This window comes from Lotus japonicus, chromosome 2, assembly GCF_012489685.1.
Source record: "Lotus japonicus ecotype B-129 chromosome 2, LjGifu_v1.2".
NCBI classification, from domain to species: domain Eukaryota; kingdom Viridiplantae; phylum Streptophyta; class Magnoliopsida; order Fabales; family Fabaceae; genus Lotus; species Lotus japonicus.
The window spans coordinates 71230165-71247879 of NC_080042.1; the positions used below are offsets into that span (position 1 = coordinate 71230165).

The 17715-nt window shown below is 39.2% G+C and overlaps 3 protein-coding genes across 3 annotated transcripts; 1 reads left to right on the forward strand and 2 right to left on the reverse strand.

Moving 5' to 3' along the window:
* The first annotated feature begins 8540 nt into the window (after positions 1-8540).
* LOC130739227 (2-methylene-furan-3-one reductase-like) lies at positions 8541-10407 on the forward strand. Its single transcript, XM_057591477.1, has 4 exons — positions 8541-8844; positions 8984-9304; positions 9547-9706; positions 9955-10407. Exons 1-4 carry the CDS (start codon positions 8632-8634, stop codon positions 10218-10220), a joined length of 960 nt encoding a protein of 319 aa, XP_057447460.1. The 5' UTR covers positions 8541-8631; the 3' UTR covers positions 10221-10407.
* A 152-nt stretch (positions 10408-10559) lies between these two features.
* LOC130739228 (CASP-like protein N24) lies at positions 10560-12070 on the reverse strand. The gene is made up of 3 exons (XM_057591479.1): positions 11600-12070; positions 11364-11499; positions 10560-11006 (listed from the first exon to the last, which is right to left on the reverse strand). Exons 1-3 carry the CDS (start codon positions 11983-11985, stop codon positions 10812-10814), a joined length of 717 nt encoding a protein of 238 aa, XP_057447462.1. The 5' UTR covers positions 11986-12070; the 3' UTR covers positions 10560-10811.
* Positions 12071-14820: 2750 nt separating this feature from the next.
* Positions 14821-17477, reverse strand: LOC130739229 (CASP-like protein N24). The gene is made up of 3 exons (XM_057591480.1): positions 16986-17477; positions 15989-16124; positions 14821-15523 (listed from the first exon to the last, which is right to left on the reverse strand). The coding sequence occupies exons 1-3, from the start codon at positions 17381-17383 to the stop codon at positions 15314-15316; spliced, it is 744 nt and encodes a 247-aa protein (XP_057447463.1). The 5' UTR covers positions 17384-17477; the 3' UTR covers positions 14821-15313.
* Between the last annotated feature and the right edge of the window lie 238 nt (positions 17478-17715).

A 17715-nucleotide genomic window follows, 5' to 3' on the forward strand; every position in this document is an offset into this window, starting at 1 on the left:
CAGCTGTTGTATCATCGCGACCCTTCCTACTCACACTTACGTGTCTTTGGTTGTCTATGTTTTCCTCTATTTCCTTCCGCTACAATAAACAAACTGCAACCACGATCGACTCCGTGTGTTTTTCTGGGGTATCCGATGAATCACAGAGGTTATAAATGTTATGATTTGTCACACAGAAAAATTATAATATCGCGGCATGTCATTTTTTATGAAACCCGATTCCCCTTTGCTGACCCATCCTTGACTCCTGCCCCTTCTTATGAGTGCTTCACCGAGGACCTTCCTCCTTATTTGATCCACCATTGGCAAACCGTATCATCCCGACCACCTGACCCTCCGGTCCCGCCGTCGAGTCCCACTGACTCTTCGCCTCCCTTACCGGCTCCCGTCTCTCCTCCTGCTTCTCCCTCGCCTTTGCCTTTGCCTCCGGTCCCACCTGCACCACCCATACGGACCATGACTACCCGTAGCATGCACGGCATCTCCAAACCTAAAAAGCCTTTTAGCCTTTCGGTCTCTATTGATGACCCGTCCATCTCACCCTTGCCTCGTAACCCAAAACAAGCCTTATCCGATCCCAATTGGAAGTCCGCTATGCAGTCTGAATTTAATGCACTTAGGGCCCGTTTGGTGCGACGTATAGTATAAGACCTGATAGTATAAGACCTGATAGTATTAGGCCTGATAGTATAAGCCCTGATAACTTTCTTATACTATCCAGCGTTTGGACATACACTGTATAATTTACCATATCGTTTAAATTAATGCAATTTTATGTTTAATAAAGTATTGAATAATGATATAAAATAAAAATCAAATATGGAGGTGATTATAACGGTGGTGGCGGTGGTGATGGAAGTAGTGGTAGGTTGGTGGTGGTGGTGGCAATGGTGGTAGGTTGGTGTTGGTGGCGGTGGTGGTGACAGTGGAGATAGGTTGGTGGTGGTGGTGGCAGCAATGGTGGTTGTGGGGGTGGTGATGATAGGGTGGTGGTGGTGGTGGTAAGGCGGTGGCGGCTACAGTGGAGGGTGGAGGCAATGGTGGTGGTGGTGGTTGTGGTGGCGGTAGGGGGCGGCGGTGGTGGTGGCGGTAACATCGGTGGTGGCGGTGGTGGCAGCGATGGTGGTTGTGGTGTTGGCGACGATAGGGTGTGGTGGTGGTAGTAAGGCGGTGGCGGCTTAGTAGGGTGGTGGTGACGGTGGAGGGTGGAGGCAATGGTGGTGGTGGTGGTGGTGGCGATAGGGTGGTGGTTGTGGTGTCGGTGGTGGCGGCGATTATGGTGGTGTTGGCGATAGGGTTGTGGTGGCGGCGATTATGGTGGTGGTGGCGGTAGGGCGGCGGCGGCGGCGGTGGCAACACCAGTGGTGACGGTAGGGCGGTGGTGGCGGCGGCGGCGGTGATCGGATGGTGGTGGTGGTGGTGGTGGTGCCAATGGTGGTGTAAGTTGGCAGCAATAGAGGGTGGTGGTGATGGTGACTTATACGTCACAACCTTATCATGCCTTATCCATCACTCACATGATGGATTAAATAATACGTCATTTTAACGTATAAGGGGACTTTGATGGATAAGCTTATACAATACAATGTCATCACCAAACAATGGATAAACTCATAATGTATTGTATAAGCTTATACTATCATGCCTAATACGGCATGCCAAACGAGCCCTTATTAGAAATAATACGTGGGAGTTGGTTCCCCGTCCTTGTGATGATGTTAATGTTATTCGCTGTATGTGGATTTTTCGCCATAAAAAGCAGTCTAATGGTTTGTTTGAGCGTTATAAGGCTCGTCTTGTAGATGATGGCAGGTCTCAGATTGCAGGTGTGGATTGTGACGAGACATTCAGCCCCGTGGTGAAACCGGCTACCATCCGGACAGTTCTCAGCATTGCTCTCTCCAGATCCTAGCCCATACATCAGTTGGATGTCCAGAATGCTTTCCTGCATGGTGATCTCCATGAGACTGTCTACATGCATCAGCCTTTGGGTTTCCGCGACCCTCACCACCCGGACTATGTCTGCCGTCTGAAGAAGTCCCTTTATGGTCTGAAACAGGCGCCTCGTGCTTGGTATCAGCGATTTGCTGATTATGTTTCCTCTATTGGATTCCGGCACAGCACTTCCGATCATTCTCTTTTCATCTTCCGGCAGGGTTCTGATATTGCCTACATACTTCTTTATGTTGATGACATCATCCTGGTTGCATCATCGCATGATCTCCGCAAATCCTTTATGGCACTTCTTGCATCCGAGTTTGCTATGAAGGATCTTGGTCCTCTGAGTTACTTTCTTGGCATCGCTGTCACTAGACATGCAGGTGGCCTTTTCCTCAGTCAGAGCACTTATGCTACTGAGATTATTGCTCGCGCCGGCATGGCCTCATGCAACCCTTCTGCTACACCGGTTGACACCAAGCAGAAGCTCAGTTCTTCCTCTGGGACTCCTTGTGAGGATGCCACCCTATATCGGAGTCTTGCTGGTGCCCTACAGTACCTCACATTTACTCGTCCTTACATTTCCTATGCTGTTCAGCAGGTTTGCTTACATATGCATGCACCCCACACCGAGCACATGCTTGCCCTCAAGCGGGTTCTCCGCTATGTTCGTGGCACATTGACTTATGGGCTACATTTGTATCCCTCCCCGGTTGAAAAGCTTGTTTCTTACACTGATGCTGACTAGGGGGGCTGTCCTGACACCAGACGCTCCACTTCTGGTTACTGTGTTTTCCTCGGTGACAACCTCATATCTTGGTCCTCCAAGCGGCAACCCACTCTCTCTCGCTCTAGTGCTGAAGCTGAATATCGAGGTGTTGCTAATGTTGTCTCCGAGTCCTGCTGGATCCGCAATTTACTTCTGGAGCTTCATTTTCCTCTCTCTCAGGCAACATTGGTCCACTGTGACAATGTTAGTGCCATCTACCTCTCTGGGAATCCAGTGCATCATCAGCGTACCAAACATATTGAGATGGATATCCACTTTGTTCGGGAAAAGGTCGCGCGTGGCCAGGCTCGCGTCCTTCATGTTCCTTCCCGTCATCAGATTGCGGACATTTTTACCAAGGGCATACCACGGGTTCTTTTTGATGATTTTCGTTCCAGTCTCAGCGTCGGTGAACCTCCCGCTTCGACTGCGGGGGTGTGATAGAATAGGATATTATTTATTCTCTTTGTAATTACGCCTGTAATTAGGGTTTAATATTTATTGTTAGTCAACTAGGTAAGTTGTATATATAGGGTATTTCATTATCAATAATACTCACGGAATTGATTTCCTTCAATGATGTTGGCCATGGAGGACAGAGGATTGAACTGGATTCAATGGTGGGAAGAGCAAGGAATAATTGTGAGAAAATGGACATGATGATGTTGGCCATGGAGGACATAGGATTGAACTGGTTTCAATGGTGGGAAGGATTGGGGACCTTTCAAGGAGGCGCTAATTTAAAGGTTAGTCCAAAATCCCTTTGAGCCCATGTTGAGTATCAAGCTGAAGAGGAGTGCGATGGAGTATAGAGAGCAATTTAAGATGGTAGCTCATACCTTTGAGGAATACAAATCGAGCTATGTTGAAGGGGATCTTCCTTAATGGGCTCAAGCAAGAAATCTTGGATGAGCTAAAATTGTACACTCTAGAGAGTCTCGCAGAGCTAATATATGGTGCTCCTTCTGGAAAAAAAGAAATTTGCATTGCGTGGGGGGAGATTTTTAGAGGAAGATAAAAGGGGTGGAAGGAAGGGGGAACAAGGGGTCGAACCCAAGCTTGGGTATTGGCAACAAATGGAGAGCCTCAAATGCTACTCCAAGAGTTCCTATTAGGACCAATACAAAACAAAAATCAGGGGAGGGTAACACACAAGACAAGAAGTGGTCAGGTTGGTAATGGAGCTATGGAGAAGAATATAGGGGTATGCAAGAGTATAAGGTTGCAAGCACATGGGTTGATATCGAACAACATGTTTTTTTGCTTGAACTTGGGGAATAGACTTTGGTTTTAGGCATAGACTGGCTAGCAAGCTTAGGAAATATCGAAGCTAACTTCAAGAACCTCACCTTACAATGGAATGAGACGGGGCAGAAAATGATACTGCTTGGAGATCCCTCTCTATGTAGAACTCAAGCCTCTTGGAAGACCATGGTCAAGGCACTACAAGATAAAGGAGAAGGGTACTATATATCTTATAATGACCTACAAGAAGAGGAGGACCAGGGGAAAACTAATCAAGGTGCTTTCCAAGGAGTCATAGCTGGATTTCCTTTAGTTTTCCAAGAACCACAGGGGTTACCTCCAAGCAGGTTACCATATCACACAATTATATTGAAAGAGGGAGCTTTAATGAATTGGAGAAATCGGTGAGGGATCTTTTAGCTACAGGGATTATTAGACCCAACACCACCCCCTACAGCAGCCCAATTATTTTGGTAAAAAAAAATGGAGGATGAAGGTTTGTTGTGGATTATATGGCTTTGAACAAGTTGACCATCCAAGACAAATTTCTCATTCTGGCTATAGAAGAGTTTCAGGATTGATTGAGAGTTGCTATCATCTTCTTCACAAGTCACAAAATCTGGAAATAGATGCATCTAGCAAGGGAGTAGAAGCAGTACTGATACAAAAGGGAAAACCTATACCATACATGAGTAAGTCCTTGTCTGAAATAGCCCAAAACAAGTCACTATATGAGAGAAAAATCATGGCTATAGCCTTGGCAATTCAGAAATGGAGACCATATCTTCTAAGAAGGAAATACTGACTAGAAAAGTCTCAGGTTCCTTAATGACCAGAAGCTTATAGGGGAAGAATAGCATAAATGAATTTCCAAATTAATGGGGTATGACTTTGAGATAAAAGTACAAACTCGGACAAGAAAATAAGGTTGTAGGCTTGTCTATGAAATTTCAATTCTTAAAAATTTCCACAGTGCAATGTCACTTAGCCTGATTTACACCATGATTTTCAGTTGTAGAAAGGTAGATTGTATTACAAGGGGAGGTTGGTGATTCTAAAATCTTCACCACGGGTGCAACTCATATTAAAAGAATTCCATGTTTTAATAATTGAGGGACATGATGGATATATCAGAACAATGAAGAGGATCTCTACTTTGTTTTATTGGGAAGAGATGAGGTTGTATATTCAAAAGTTGTTCTTTTGGGAAGGGATGAAGTGGTCTATTTGCTTGTTTTTCCACCGCAAGGACAACTACAAAAAGCGCTTCTTGTGTTGCTGGTTCTTATTCATGTTCTATCTAGGTCATATATATCTTGTGCGGAAAACAAATAAATAAATACTCAATTAAATTAAGTATCTTTCACATGAATTCCTCAATTATTTTTATAAATATATACATATGTCCCTTAACATTTGTGCTCCACTTTATTACAAGGCTAGCTAAGCTAATCTCACTCTCACTTACAGACACAACTCATTCATGACTCTCTAGAATCTCAGCGCAAACAACCATTGAAAACCCATCACAATTTCTCCCCACATAAAGAAAACACCATCACTACACTCACCACCATCTATCTTCTCTTCTATCAAACACATAACCAACCTCCATTTTCCTTCACATACTTGCAATGGCTCTAAGGACAAAAATAGATGTTGGAATTACTAAAACTATTACCTGGTTCGCAGGAATTTACAATGCTTCCTATTACTTTCTATTCCTTCTAAATCTAGACTCCATCATCTATCTACCTGCCTATATCAATTCATATGATCACAAGCACAAGAAGCTGCCGACCAAGGAGACTCATTCTCCTCCTACTCCATATGTTTGGTTCTTAGAAAATGCAACAATGTCCTTGATTGTTTTGGCTTGGACATGGGAATTTTTTCCAGGCCAAACATATTCATAGCATACATGGAAAACACCATTATCCGACTAGGAGTCAAGGCTTATTTCTTTTTTGAATGGATTGCACTGACCATAGCAATAGGAACATTATCCGTGGAAGTGGGAAGAACTCCTGGAAGTATTAAATGATTGAATCTGATATCTTACCATCTTGGGATATTTGTGTACCTAGTAGTGCTAGTAGTTGCAAGAAAACTGATATTCTTGCCTCAGCGTTCACATTTGCGTCGCAGCTAGCCGCGAAAACACAAATACCATTGATTGTCTTAGTCATTGCTACAGTGATTGTAGTAGTCTTGACAGTACTGGCGAACTATATATATATCCTACAACACGAGCATCTCCTCAAAGACTGTAACAAGCGCTTCTTGTGTTTTCGGTTTCGCCGTCGCGATGGCAGCTGCGAAGAACGCTTCTTGAGCTCCGGCACCTGCAAAAGTACCATTTGTGAGAGGTTGAAGAAAACTAACTTTTCCAAAACTTGAGACATGAATTCAACCACAGCCTGCATGATTAGAGAATTAAGGCAGAAAACCTAAAAGAGGAGGATGCAAGCGTGACTTGCATATATATGACAATAAGAGACAGAAAGTTGGCATCCTCCTACAAATAAAACTATTAGTAGTAAGTATAGAACCACTCAAAATGCTTGACTTGTGAGTTGATGCACAAGCTAACCTGCATATCAAGTTGCAATGACTGATAAGAGTCTCACATGTTATAAGATAAAATTGTTATGCACACCACAATTGTGCAATTACACATCATACTGTTTATGAATCACGCATCTTCGAAAGTTAGGTTCTTTCACATTAATACAGTATAAGAAGTCTATCAATGCGAGATTAAGCATTGTTGATTTATTTATTAATGTAAACTCCATTTTTCTAAAACCCGCGAGCCAACCCGTGGCGGGTAGAGTTAGGTTCAACTTTTTTCTAGCACTTTAAAATATAAGTTGGGTTGACCCAACTTATTTTTCTGACAATCTGTGACCAACTGACCCATATTTGGTCATGCTAGGGCTCTATTGGCAACTCTAGCAATCATTACCCAATCCCCGACCAAGATTCCAAAAACCACCTAAAACAACCGCTTGTTCTATCCATTGAACCATAACGAAGCTCAAACCAAACCAAGGTTCCACCAAGCCAAAAGTTGAGCCCCATATAGTTTTGTCATTCTAAGGACAAACATCATCAACCCTACCATGCGACTACACGTCGTATCACTATCTTGACTAGTTGTTGTTGTATGTCGTCATGTCATTGCAATGAGCCCATCCAAGCTCTTATCGTGGAATCGTTGAGACCCACTCACGGGAACTGGAACCTCTCAGGAAATCGAGTCATTGGTCGCCTCCATGGCCGATGTCACCCCTGCACCATTGTGTCTTCTCTCTCGTTTGTGATTTATCTATTCCTTGTTCTCTTTCTCTCTCTCCCTCCCCTTTGGGGGTAGTGACTTGAGTTTTGGGGAAGGGGTGTTGTTAGTTCGGATTTAGGGGGATTTAGGTTAAGTTGTTTGGAAGGTTCGAGGAAACGATTCCATGTTCCTCTCTCCTCTCGTTTGTGATTTATCTATTCCTTGTGCTATTTCTCTCTTTCTCTCCCCTTTAGTGACTTGAGTTTTGGAGACGAGGTGTTGTTAGTTCGGATTTAGGTTAAGTTGTTTGGAAAGTTCGAGGAAACGATTTCATGTTCCTCTCTCCTCTCGTTTGCATGTGATTTATCAATTCCTTGTGCTCTTTCTCTTTCTCTCTCTCCCTCCCCTTTATCGATTCCATATTCCTCTCTCTCTCTCTCTCCCTCCCTCCCTCGCCGCTCATCCTTTTCTGATAACGGTGGCCTTGTCGTCAATGGTGACTTTGTCGCTGTTGAAGATTGGTGGTGGTGATCCACATAAGAGGTTATTATATGTGGCAAGATCAAGAATTTGTTTGAAATTTTAAAAACTTTCTAACTAATTGAAGTTCTAAACTGTTTGGGGCGTACTATGCTACAATTTTCTTAATGACACACATTAGACTCCCTTATATTATTGTTTTATTCGTCCGCGACACTTCATTGAAAGAATTACCATCATGTCCAACAAACTTGATCTTTCTCGTCCTCTCCATGTATACAATGACCTCAATTTATTGTATGTTTGTTTAGATACGAGTTAACGTAAAAACTCATTTATCTCAATTTGTAAAAACACTATTAATTCACTTTTTTTCTTTAAAATGTGTGCTAACATTCATGAGTACTAGTGTGTCTTTGTAGGATAGCTCAAGTGATAGGAGCTGGGGGACATATGAGTTCATTGAGTTGGGTAGGAGAAGATTTAGAGATCAATTTCTGACGGATACAATTTATCTTTCATGTACATAAAAAAAATAATGAGTATTAAAGCATATCCAGACACTCAATTGTTTTTTTTTATGGTCAGACACTCATTTGTTGTAACTAAACTGTTTGATTTTAAAATTTCAAGACAACAATGGACCGTGGTACAAGAAACGGGACGTAACATCACATCAAGAACTTACCCACAAAAACCATCCGCATGCATGGGAAACTAAAAGTTAGTAAGAAATTAGGGTTTTAAAAATTGGGATTGATTTAAAAAAGATTGCTTCATGCATTGCGTCACTAACATACAAGTAAGCACTATATATTGCCATTTAATCTGTATTCATCACCAGCCTTCACTTTCCCTTTCAACTTTGAAGATTAAACTCTCAAATTTTTATTCTCCTAGACATACTCATTCATCAATCATGGCAAGCACTCCTAATATTCCATCTCATACAAAAGCTTGGGTGTACTCAGAGTATGGGAATATAGAGCACATTCTCAAATTTGATCCTAATGTCCCTACACCAGACATCAAAGAAAACCAGGTGCTCATCAAGGTTGTGGCTGCAGCCCTTAATCCTGTGGATTACAAGAGAGCTCTGGGGTATTTCAAGGACTTTGAGTCTCCTTTACCCGTAACAATCTCTTTACCCTCTCCTACTAATGTTCTAAAGGCCATTTCCATCTTAGCACATAATATACAATATAAGTTTTTCCTTCTTTACATATCGTTTTATAATTCTTAAATATATTTTTTTGTTTGGTGTCAAAAAGACTGTGCCAGGGTATGATGTTGCTGGTGTGGTGGTCAGAGTGGGAAGCCAGGTGAAAAAATTTAAGGTTGGGGATGAGGTCTATGGTGATATTAATGAGAAAGCCTTGGACCCAAAAACTAGTGGTACTTTGGTAGAATACACGGCTGCTGAAGAGAAAGTGTTGGCTCACAAACCCTCCAACTTGAACTTTATTGAAGCTGCTAGCCTCCCTTTAGCCATCATCACTGCTTATCAAGGACTTGAAACTGCTGAATTTTCTGCTGGCAAATCTATACTTGTTCTGGGTGGTGCTGGAGGAGTTGGAACACTTGCTATTCAGGTTTGATAGCATAACATCTTCAATCACCATTTCAGTGTCAACTGTCAAGTCAAGTGCTAACAATTAAATTATAGACAGTCTTGTACAATTTTTTTAGCTATTTCACTTCTGCTATTTTAATTGGTTATCTTCAGACCACATTGATCTCTATTGCACCTCTTCAATTTACACAAAATTTTTTGCATAATTTTTCATACTCTAATGTGGGTAACAATTTGACCTGTGACTGTTTGATGTAATAGCTCGCCAAGCATGTTTTTGGGGCATCTAAGGTTGCAGCTACTGCTAGTACTGCCAAACTAGAATTGTTGAAGAAATTGGGAGCAGACTTGCCTATTGATTATACAAAAGAGAATTTTGAAGAACTTTCAGAAAAGTTTGATGTGGTGTACGATGCAGTAGGTCAGATATTTGGATTGAGCCAATATGTTAATATTTATATGCTTTGCATGAATTTATTCAATGTTATATAAAATATAATGCATGTTTATGAATCCTCGACAATTGATTCTGAAGTCAAAATCAATTTAGCGGAAAATCTGCTTCTATGATTTGTGTCAAAATTGATTTTGAAGAAAGAGGAGCGGATCAACATACTAATATTAGTACTGTTTAACACTAAAGTTAGACATGTCTTGTTCCATATACAGGGCAGAGTGAGAGGGCATTGAAGGCTATTAAAGAAGGGGGCAAGGTAGTGACAATATTGCCACCTGGAACTCCACCAGCTATTCCTTTCATACTCACTTCAGATGGTGCTGTGTTGGAGAAACTGCAACCTTACTTAGAAAGTGGGAAGGTGAAGCCAATTTTGGATCCTAAGAGCCCCTTTCCATTTTCTCAGGCTGTGGAAGCATTTGCCTACCTCAACACTAACAGGGCCACTGGAAAAGTAGTCATTTATCCCATCCCATGAGCATAATCAATTGAGCAAATATGCTATTTGAGGGAATGTGTGTATGTGTGCTAGCCTTGCATAAATTATAATAAATCTCTTAAGAGATATGTTTCTTATTTTTTTAATAATTACCCTTTAGTATATAGTTTATGTACTGGCTACTTAATATGCAATGACATGTTATGTTGTTCAAAAGCTTACAAAATTTTCTGTGTGTTTAGATTTGTATAATGTTAATATTAATATCATGTAAAATTAAACGTGGTAGTTTCCCCTTTTTTAAGCTTTGAAAAAGTTGGCAATCCCTTTAGAAACCAATCCAGTTTCTGAAAACTTGAGCACTTGCTACACCGGAAATGATAAAATTTCACCAATCATTAATTGATTAATTCATTATCCATCTCAGGCATAAAGACCAAGTGTGCTGCATGAATTGTGATATTTAAAACAAGACAACTTGTTAATTGTCTGAATATGTGAGAAGAGAAAGAAGACTAGAAATCACAAAAAGACAAGATAGAGGGAGGGAAACTTAGTTGCATCCTATACATCGGTGCAAAAGTTTCAAATTGCTTATTATACTAATGAGTGTTATCCTAGCTGCATAAACTAGTTGAACCTAAGCATTAAACCGGAGACAATAGAGGCTGAGGCAAAAGCCAGGAATGCAAGGAAGGACAAAGCAATGGATGCACTTGCCATGTCTGTGAATTTGTGTACACCTTCACCAACCCAATAGCTTCTGGAAATATGGATTGTACTTGCGGCTGAGGATGATGCTGACATTAGTAGATATGCAAAGCCCTGCAGTTAAAACATCTATGATCCATATAGGAGATTTATTTAACTTCAAAACTGAAGACATTAATCACTATTAACAATGATGATGTTGATACATGTTCTTTTTTCTCTGAGTGAATCATTAAATTCGTCTCTGAAAGATCAGGTGTTAGACAAGTTAGTCCCTAGAAGTAGAAAATATCATCGGAAGTAACTGATGGTGTTGAATGTCAGTCAAGTTGGTCCAGTGATTTAAGGACTAACTTCACTGACAATTTACACATTCAGTGACTGCAAGGGATATTTCATTCTTCTATGGACTAACTTATGTGACGCTTACACTTTCAGGGACAAATTCAGCTAGTCACTCTTTTTCTTTACCTGATCCATAGCAACACTGAAGTAACCCCTTATCCTGAGGTTTAGGGTGTGTTTTTTGGTGATCAAGTACTTCACCAGATCACATATTTGCAGCCCAGAATACACAAACCCAATCACATTTACTGCGAGGCTATATCTGCATAATCCAACCCAAACTCTTATTAGCATGCTTAAAAGATCGAGCTATCTACCAACTGTGTAAAGCTTAAAAAAGAAGGAGGTAGAGAGCAACATACTTGAATTCTTTGTAATCATACCAGCGGAATGAGTATGGCTCTTCAGTGGAAAAAAAGTTGCCGAACAAGTCCATTGACTCTATAACAACACCCTCTACCTTATCTGCAGCCATCACTGTGAAAGAAATCAGACACAAAACAAAAGCAGAAATCCTCACCCCCAACAAAGCCCTGCACCACTTCTCCTCTTTCTTCGACATCAAGAAACCCGATACACTGCCATCATCGCCGCCACCACCATCCCCACCTTCTGTGCCCGTTTCAGGATCCGTGTCCTCTTTTTTCTTCAAGCCTTCTTCTACTTTTGTCTCCTCTGCAGCATCCTTGGCTTTTTCTTCTGACTCCTCTTTCATGGCTTGAGCTAGGCTTTGATCATTATTACTCATATTCAAATTTTTTGGAACTAGAAGCACTCAAGCAGTTTGTTTGATTTCCACTTTGAGCAAAATCAACACTGCTAAAAATGCATGCTGCTTTATCAATTAGTTAGTTTTATATATACTACTTGAAGAGACCAAAATAATATTAAAATAAAAGATTAAAAAAACACTCTTGCTAGTTGCTATATGTTCTGATAATAAATTTATTTTAGTTATGTATCTTAGCTAGAATCAAATGATCTTATTTAGTTGAACTGTTTTACCTCTTGATGTTTGGTTTGTATTAAGTGGTGTGCAAAACTATTTTTTCCTATTTTACTCAGACAGAAGTCACATTTTCTTCTAGCTGGAAAAGAATCATTCGCCGTTTGGCCATGATGAGGTGAAACATGACCCATGCCCATGTACAAAAGATGAAGTTTGTTTCTTTTATGTGATGATGTTTTTTTGTTTTCTAAATGGTTCTGGTTGTGTGATGAAAATGATGTGTATCGGTGGTTTCTTTGTAAAATCAGAAGTCTGTAACTGTCTTTTGGATGGTGGCTATTATTGGGTTTTGATCATCATAATCCTCTTTGCTCTCATCTCATTTTTACTTACTTTGTCTCCTTATCACTCTCTATTAGAATTTGGATAGACCTAACTCTCCTAAAGTTAGCTCAAAAAGTGATGATTGTCTTCTCATAAATAAAGTTCATATTGATATATATCTAGTTAATGTGAGACTCATCAACTCTCTTATTTTCTTATTATTTATATCGCATATTATAACTTTCATTTCTCTCTTATTTCTTCTTCTTCTTTGCATTTCAAAGTGGAGATGGGTTAAGAATGTCAACATAAGTTTTTCCTAAAATTCTACCATATGATACATGGAAGCAGCGTTATTAAACTCGGCCCGGTGATCGATTCGGTCAGGGCACTGGGTTAATGAGTCACTGGTCTGACCACAGTGTCACTGGTTGGACCGTTTGACTTGATTGACACAGAAAAAAAAAATAAAAAATTCATAATACCGTAGCAAAATGTTACAAATATTATAACACAAAAGCAATAAGGAATGTTTTACCACAACAGAAAATTATGAAAAGTTTTACTATCACAAAAAATTACAAATAAGTTAAAATGTCATAAAAAAAACATAGGTTTTATACTTTAATCATAATAAAAAGTGCACAAAAAACTTATTTAAATTATTGTCAAATATGATATATATTAAAATAAATGGCACAAGTAATTATTATCACTTTGGGATTGTGGTTTAAATTATTTCATGTGATAAACAATACTTTATATGGAACTTTATGATGCTATTATTAGTGATTATTTTTTTATATATGTATATAGTAAAGCTTCTTGTATTAAGCCTACAGGGAGTGTGTTCGAATCTTTGTCAAGAGCTTTTTCAAAAAAAAATCAAAATAAATAAGTGCGGAAAATAATGTGACTTTTCGGTTCAACTAAAATCGGCTGAGTCGAACCGGTTCAATTGCATAGCCGATTCGTTCAACGGCTCGGACCGATCAGGTGACCAAGTCCCGGTTTAACTGATTGGACCAGCCAATCCGAGTTGGGTTTAATGACACTTCATGGAAGGGCCCAAATCAATCAATTAGTTCGAAAAGCCAACAAAGTTGCAATATTAGAATTATATAAATATTTTGGATATCAGACTCTTCAACTTCAAATGTTTTAACTTTTAATTAACAAAATTAGTAAATTACCATGAAAGGATAAATTCATTTGGTTAATGAATTTGTCTTGTTTTTCTTTTCTTTTCTTGCTTTTGTTCATGTTTTAATAAATAAATGAAAAAGAAAATAATAATAATAATAAGTAAGAAAGTATTCACATGGAATTAAATTAAAAGAAGTTTAAATTAAAATTAAAAAGGAGATGGATAAAATTAGTTGTGAACATTTGTGATTCAGAAGTTAAAATCAATTCTTGAGACAATTTGCTTCTATAAAGAGCTTTTGAGTATTAGAATTGATTCTGAAGAAATATAAGTGGATACAAGGTGCAAAAGTAAAATCAGAATAATGGTTGGCTGTCGCAGCAAAAGCTAAGAAAAAAAAATTGTACATCGAAAAGATAAATTACACTCGTTCAGGGATTGATTCCTGGACCTCCCCATACTAACTCATATGTCTCCTAGCTCTTACTACTTGAGTTATACTTTAGAAACAAAAGTTAATAAAAGTTGTTTTCCACCATAATTTTAGTTTTACCGTAGTTTAAACGTGTATGTAATAGTTATGCTTAACACTAAAGTCAAATATTTCTGGTTTCATATACAGGGGGAGTGAGAGGGCATTGAAGGCAATTAAAGAAGGGGGCAAGGTTGTGACAATATTGCCACCTGGAACTCCACCAGCTCCTTTCATACTCACTTCAGATGGTGCTGTGTTGGAGAAACCGCAACCTTACTTAGAAAGTGGCAAGGTAAAGCCAATCCTGGATCCTAAGAGCCCCCTTTCCATTTTCTCAGGCTGTGGAAGCATTTGCTCACCTCAATAGTTAATACTAATAAAGCCACTTGGAAAGTAGTCATAGTCAATGTCATATCCCATCTCATGATCATAATCATTTACTGATTTACCAAATAAGCATGTCAGTTTCTGTGGCCTTATTTTATGGTATTTGAGAGAAAATGTTTGTGTGCCTGCATAAATTGTAATAAATCTCTTAATATGTTGGGTACTTCTTAATGATTACCCTAGATATGGTTTATGTTCTAGCTACAGAATATGCAAAAACATGTTGCATTTCCCAACAGTTTATAAATAGTTTTTGTGTGTATATAGATTTGTGTAATAGTGTGTTTGGTTTTGCAGATGTTCCATAATAAACACTTCTGGTGATAGATTACAAAGGGTAGCTTCTAGAGTTATCATGCTTTAAATTGTGTAGCGCCACTGATCAAAAACATAATTTTCCTTCAGAAACCAATCTTTTTTCTGTAAACTTGAGCACTTGCTACTCCGGAAATGATGAAATTCATCAATGATTAATTCATTTCCAATCTCACTCATTAAGACCAAGTACGCTGCATGAATTATGATATTTAAAACTAGACAAGTTGATAATTGTCTGAATATGTTAGAACAGAGAAACTAGAAATCACGAAAAGACAAGAAAGAGAAATTTAGTTGCATCCTAAACATTAGTGCAAAAGTTTCAAATTACTTATTGTAATGCATAACGAGTGCTATCCTCCGCACAACTAGTGGTTGGATGAGATAGAAACTCGTTTCGGTCGTCACTCGCACAATGTTCACTTGGCTGTGAATCCTCTAAGCTGACCAAGGTGGTAGTGTCTTATCACTTATGGTCATTCAGGTCGGCCAGAAAACCTACAAAGGATGAGACCAGAGACAATAGATGCTGAGGCAAAAGCCAGGAATGCCAGGAAGGACAAAGCAACGGCTGCACTCGCCATGTCTGTGAATGTGTGTGCACCTTCTCCAGTCCAATAGCTTCTGTAAATATGGATTGTACTGGCGGCTGATGATGATGCTGACATTAGAAGATATGCCAAGCCCTGCAATTAGTCCAATGGAAAATTAATAGAGGTGGATGAACGGCAACAATGTCATGAATGATTTCAATTTGCTAGAATATAAGATAAAACCTTATGCCCTTTAGGATAATTAGTTGTTATATTATATGGTATCAGAACCTCTATGATTAAGTGGTCCGACATTCGATCATTGACGTTCTCGATTATTGTCCACGCTTCAAATCCAAAAGATTCTTGTATAGGAAAGCATGTTGGAATATAATATGAAATCATTCATGTGATCCTTACCCTATGAGCTTAAGCTTTTGAGATAATTAATTACTTGACTGAATATAATTTGATCAATAGATTATTTAACTTCACAACTAAAGACATAAATAATTAACAATTATTTTTTATGTATGCAATGATATGATAATTAATAGTGAGATTAAAACAAGTTCTGTCAACAACACAAAAGTCTGAGTTGCTGAAGAGTAGGGTTACCTGGTCCATTATTACACTGAAGTAACCCCTTATCCTAGGGTTTACTGTGTGTTTTTTAGTGATTAAGTACTTCACCAACTCACTTATTTGCAGCCCAGAATACAGAAACCCGATCACATTTACTGCAACGATATATCTGCACAATCCAACACAAACCCTTTTTAGCTTGCTATCAAAAGACTTTTTCGTTCATTTCATCTTCTTGCCTACAATAATTAACCATTATTTGTGGTGTGCCGGCTCAAAAGGCTAAAATATTCAATAGCATTTCAGTTGGTCTAAGGGACTTGCAATTAAATAAATATATACTATAGCTCAAATTGTAAGAGTTAGAGAACATAAGAGTTGAGGGAAATGAAGGGTGAAGGAGTTAGGGTTCAAACCTTGGTGAAAACACTAATTTTTAAATATTATTAACAACTAACATTTGCATATAAAGAAAATAATACCATAAGGGCAAATTGGACGATTTAGTAAAGGGACGCATGACCCCACTAGAGGTCGAGCAACCATGCAACGACCAAGATTATGACATTAAAGCAAGTCGGCCTACAACAACCTTACGCTCTCAGTAGACCCTTCCTTCATAAAGGCTTGCCAAGGATCTGCAGAAGTAACAACATCAGATCCCGAGCCTATAAAAACATGTGTCCTTTCATTCTTACAATCTTTGAGTACTTCTAGAACTCTGAGATTCTCTTATAACTCTCTCACTAACTCAAGCATTGAAATGTCTTCTGCAGGTACACCTCCACCGTGTCCAAGAAGCTCCAACGCGCTCACTGAGCCATTCTAGGCCACACAACGCCGTAGAGAACAATGAGAACTTTCAGGTTTACTCATGCCCGGGAAGAACAATTTAAGAGATACATTTTCATGAAAACTATAAATTTTGAGCATTTCATATATCAAATGATCGAAAGACTAAAAAACTAAATTTACAGAAACAAATCCAAGAGAGCAAAGGAAGGAGAAAGAAGGAGGCAGAGCAACATACTTGAATTCATTGTAGTCCTTCCAGCGGAATGCTTCCACAACCATTACGTAGTACAAGTGCACTGACCGCGGAACAACAACATTTTGATTATCTGCAGCCAACACTGCAAAAGCTTTCAAACACAAAATTAAAGCAGAAATCCTCATCCCCAACAAAACCTTGCACCACCACTTCTCTTTCTTCGACATCAAGGCACCTGATCCACCACCACCACCGTTGCCGCCACCACCATTCCCTCCTGTGCCTTTTTCAGGATCTGTCACCATTACCGTCACCGCCACACTTGTCTTCTCCTCTTTCATCTCCGTGCCTTCTTCTACTTGTGTCTCCTCTGCAACATCCATGACTTTTTCTTCTGACTCCTCTTCCATGTATTGAGCTACACTTTCAATACTCATATTCAAAACTTTTGGAACTAGAAGCACTCAAGCAGTTTAATTTCCACTTTGAGCAAAATGAAGAACAATGCTAAAAATGCATGCTCTGCTTCAACAATTAGTACGTAATAAATACTACTTGAAGAAACCAAAAAAATATTAAAATAAAAGATAAGGAAAAAAAACCCTCTTACTATATATGTATTAATCTGTTAATACATCTATTTCTATATCTTGTACCTAGACTCAAGATAAGGATTTGATCTTTAAGCTGGTATGACCCTTCCCCCATATACAAAAGATGAATTGTTTTTCTTTTATGTGATGACATTGTTTTTTTCTAACTGGTTTTG